Source organism: Dioscorea cayenensis, chromosome 19 (genome assembly GCF_009730915.1).
Source record: "Dioscorea cayenensis subsp. rotundata cultivar TDr96_F1 chromosome 19, TDr96_F1_v2_PseudoChromosome.rev07_lg8_w22 25.fasta, whole genome shotgun sequence".
NCBI lineage: Eukaryota > Viridiplantae > Streptophyta > Magnoliopsida > Dioscoreales > Dioscoreaceae > Dioscorea > Dioscorea cayenensis.
In genome coordinates, this window is record NC_052489.1 from 18,462,559 (window position 1) to 18,465,296 (window position 2,738).

The 2,738-nt window shown below is 36.1% G+C and overlaps 1 protein-coding gene across 2 annotated transcripts; it reads right to left on the minus strand.

The window, feature by feature from the left end:
• Positions 1 to 250: 250 nt before the first annotated feature.
• On the minus strand, positions 251 to 1,258 carry LOC120250682. 2 transcript variants are annotated; one of them, XM_039259514.1, is made up of 3 exons: positions 964 to 1,258; positions 410 to 469; positions 251 to 320 (listed from the first exon to the last, which is right to left on the minus strand). In XM_039259514.1, the coding sequence occupies exons 1-3, from the start codon at positions 1,218 to 1,220 to the stop codon at positions 317 to 319; spliced, it is 321 nt and encodes a 106-aa protein (XP_039115448.1). In that variant the 5' UTR covers positions 1,221 to 1,258; the 3' UTR covers positions 251 to 316. The 2 variants fall into 2 exon arrangements, with proteins under 2 accessions (XP_039115448.1, XP_039115449.1); XM_039259515.1 differs by lacking the exon at positions 251 to 320 and adding an exon at positions 796 to 831 and having other exon boundaries at positions 409 to 469.
• Between the last annotated feature and the right edge of the window lie 1,480 nt (positions 1,259 to 2,738).

A 2,738-nucleotide genomic window follows, 5' to 3' on the forward strand; every position in this document is an offset into this window, starting at 1 on the left:
AGGAGATCAAATGACAATCATACAAAGCAAACTAAAACCACCATGCGCTACCATAAACAAATTCGATCGGAAAGCACGAGCTAGCATCGTTTTCTGATAAAAAGAGTTAAAAGCTCGATTTTATTGGAAAGAAAGCAGAGAATAAAAAGGTCCGAGAATAACACAAGAAGAACAAACAAAACCAAGTCAAGAAACAAAAAGAGATAAACTAGAAAAAACAAACACACGATAGGAATTACAAGTTAAAGAAAATGTTGGGACAACATGTGATGTAGTTTAATACCAACCTCTTGTTGGGTGCCACAAAGCGAACAAATCACCTGAAATAGACAGAGCAAATCATGATAAAGGCAAATTTTAACCATAAGAATACATGTCAATAACTGAATATATAAGTAACAGATCTTGCCTGCTGCACTTGATGGCATGGAAGGTCATGGAGATGCACTTTGTCAACATTAATTGAATTCTGCTAAGCAAATCAATGGCTTTGTTAGTTTTAATGTAGCGGTGAAGAATAGAATGTCTTTTGTTAGATTACAAGATTAGGATGATTGAGAAAACGGCAGAAATGCACGTCAAAGGTAAAAATGACTAAATTCTACCAGATAACATGCACATTAGAAATTCTGAAATTAGACACGAATCCAGTATCAGTTGAAACACATAAAGATCTGCCAATAAAATTTACTGGTCATACAGAAATGCAATAAGGTGGCATAGGCATTATTTCCATCTAAGTAAATAAAACTGTTATTGTTTTCATGAACTAGAATGAGATGGAAATAGACTAACCATTGCCTCATTATGACAATGTCGACAATCAAATATCTGATTGCAGCAAGGAGCTCGAATGTCGACAATCAAAAATCAAAATTTTCCTCATCAGATTAATCAACAGAGAACATAAACAACAGAAGCATTGAGCGGAGATTATGATTCGGGGTGGGTTTAGGGCTTTACCTCGATGATATACTGAGCGACATCGACGTGGTTATTGAGGACGGCCCACTGGAGGGCATGGTAGCCATTGCCATCGGGCTTAGAGACGGTGCCCCTCCCTCGCCACGAAGTCCAGGACCTTCTGGAGATCGCCATAAGGTGAGACGTAGCAAAACATCAATGATGGCGTTGGACACAGCCTCCCCGGAGCTAGGGTTCTCATTCTGCAAGGAATTTGGATCCGAGACGACCTCGTTCTCAGGATGACCGGACGCCATCGACGGAGCGAACTAGGGTTTGAAAAAACCTACCAGAATTCCAACTTGTTATGTTTTGCAGAAATTATTGCATAGAACTCCATTTTTGTATGTTATTGGGTGGTGCTAGGTTTTATTAGAAAATTAATTCAGGTTAAGAAGAAAAGCCCTTATTAAAGAGGGTATTTTCGGTATTTTTTATATTTTACCCATTGATTACCATGGCGAACCAAACACAGTAATGAATTATTCCCAGTTATAAAATTTCCTAACCAAACGTGGTTATATCAGATTACTACAATATTCCCAGTCATATAATATTCCCATCCATATTACCATGGTAATCTCGTTACGTGGTAATATGTCATTACCACGAACCAAACGGCCCCTTAAGTTAGAAGGGGTAATAAGTGTACTGATATTATGACAGGAACGCTCAATAAAATGAATCTCAGGAGCAAATTTCTCTCTAAGTGGGGCATAAGGTTTTCGTGATACCCCCTTTCTGTTCCAACACCATTAGTAAGGACCTTTCCAAGAACCTTTTGGGGGGTAAACAAGAACCCATCTATCTTCATAATTTTTTATAGGAAAGAGATCATCAATAAGGAAAGAAGAGGTCCCGTGAAGGACATGACGACCAGACTTATCTTTATAAGGTTGAAGCTTAAAAAAGAGATGAAAAAGGTCAACTGAGAACCTAAGCCCACTTATAAAGCAGAAAATATGAAAGCTTATAAAAAACCTCCAGGAATTCGGATGAAACTGAGCAGGATATAGCTTGTTAAGCTTCAAGAATTCCATGATGAAGGAGGGCATAGGAAAGCGAATGCCCATATCAAGTAACGCCTCATGAATGGCAAAAGACATATCAGGGGCAAAACAAAAAAGACAACTGGGGTCACCAGGAAGACTAATTCTCCAGTCGGAAAGAATCGAATACTTAGCCTTGAAACTTTGAACATCACCTTCATTAAGAGAGGTAGGAAGACAAGCGCCTATCACGAAGTGAGACTGAGGTCCAAAAGATGTAACAGGTCTACTAGTTTGCTTCGTTCGAGCTAGGACAAGGTGATGCTAAATATATATATATATATATATATAATTAATTAATTAATTAATCAATTAAATAAATAAATAAATAAATAACCAAGCTAACATGGCAGAAGGTTGGCGGAAGAATATATATATGTATATAACATATATACATATATTATTAATTAATTAATTAATATATATCTATATATATACGGACGGTTGGCGGAAGAAAAAATAAATAAAATATATATGTGCATATATATATAATATATATACATATATGATTAATTAATTACTTAATATATATATTTATAATCTTTAGTGCTGTCGGCTGATGAAAGGCAAAGGTAATTAATTAATTTATTAATTTAATAATACCTTCAAACTGTAGAGAAACAAAGCCGTGCAAAAATCTTTGATGATCACAGGAAGAATACCGAAAAATACTTTAACTCAGCTGCGATGCCAAAAGTCTTTAACCTAATAGAGGCCGTGTAATTC

Excerpts from the sequence above, each read along its gene's own strand:
- LOC120250682 (XM_039259514.1), bottom strand. The coding sequence starts at position 1,220 with ATGGCGTCCGGTCATCCTGAGAACGAGGTCGTCTCGGATCCAAATTCC. Across the intron at positions 470-963 it reads TCGCTCAGTATATCATCGAG|AATTCAATTAATGTTGACAA; the intron begins GTAAAGCCCTAA and ends TTTGCTTAGCAG.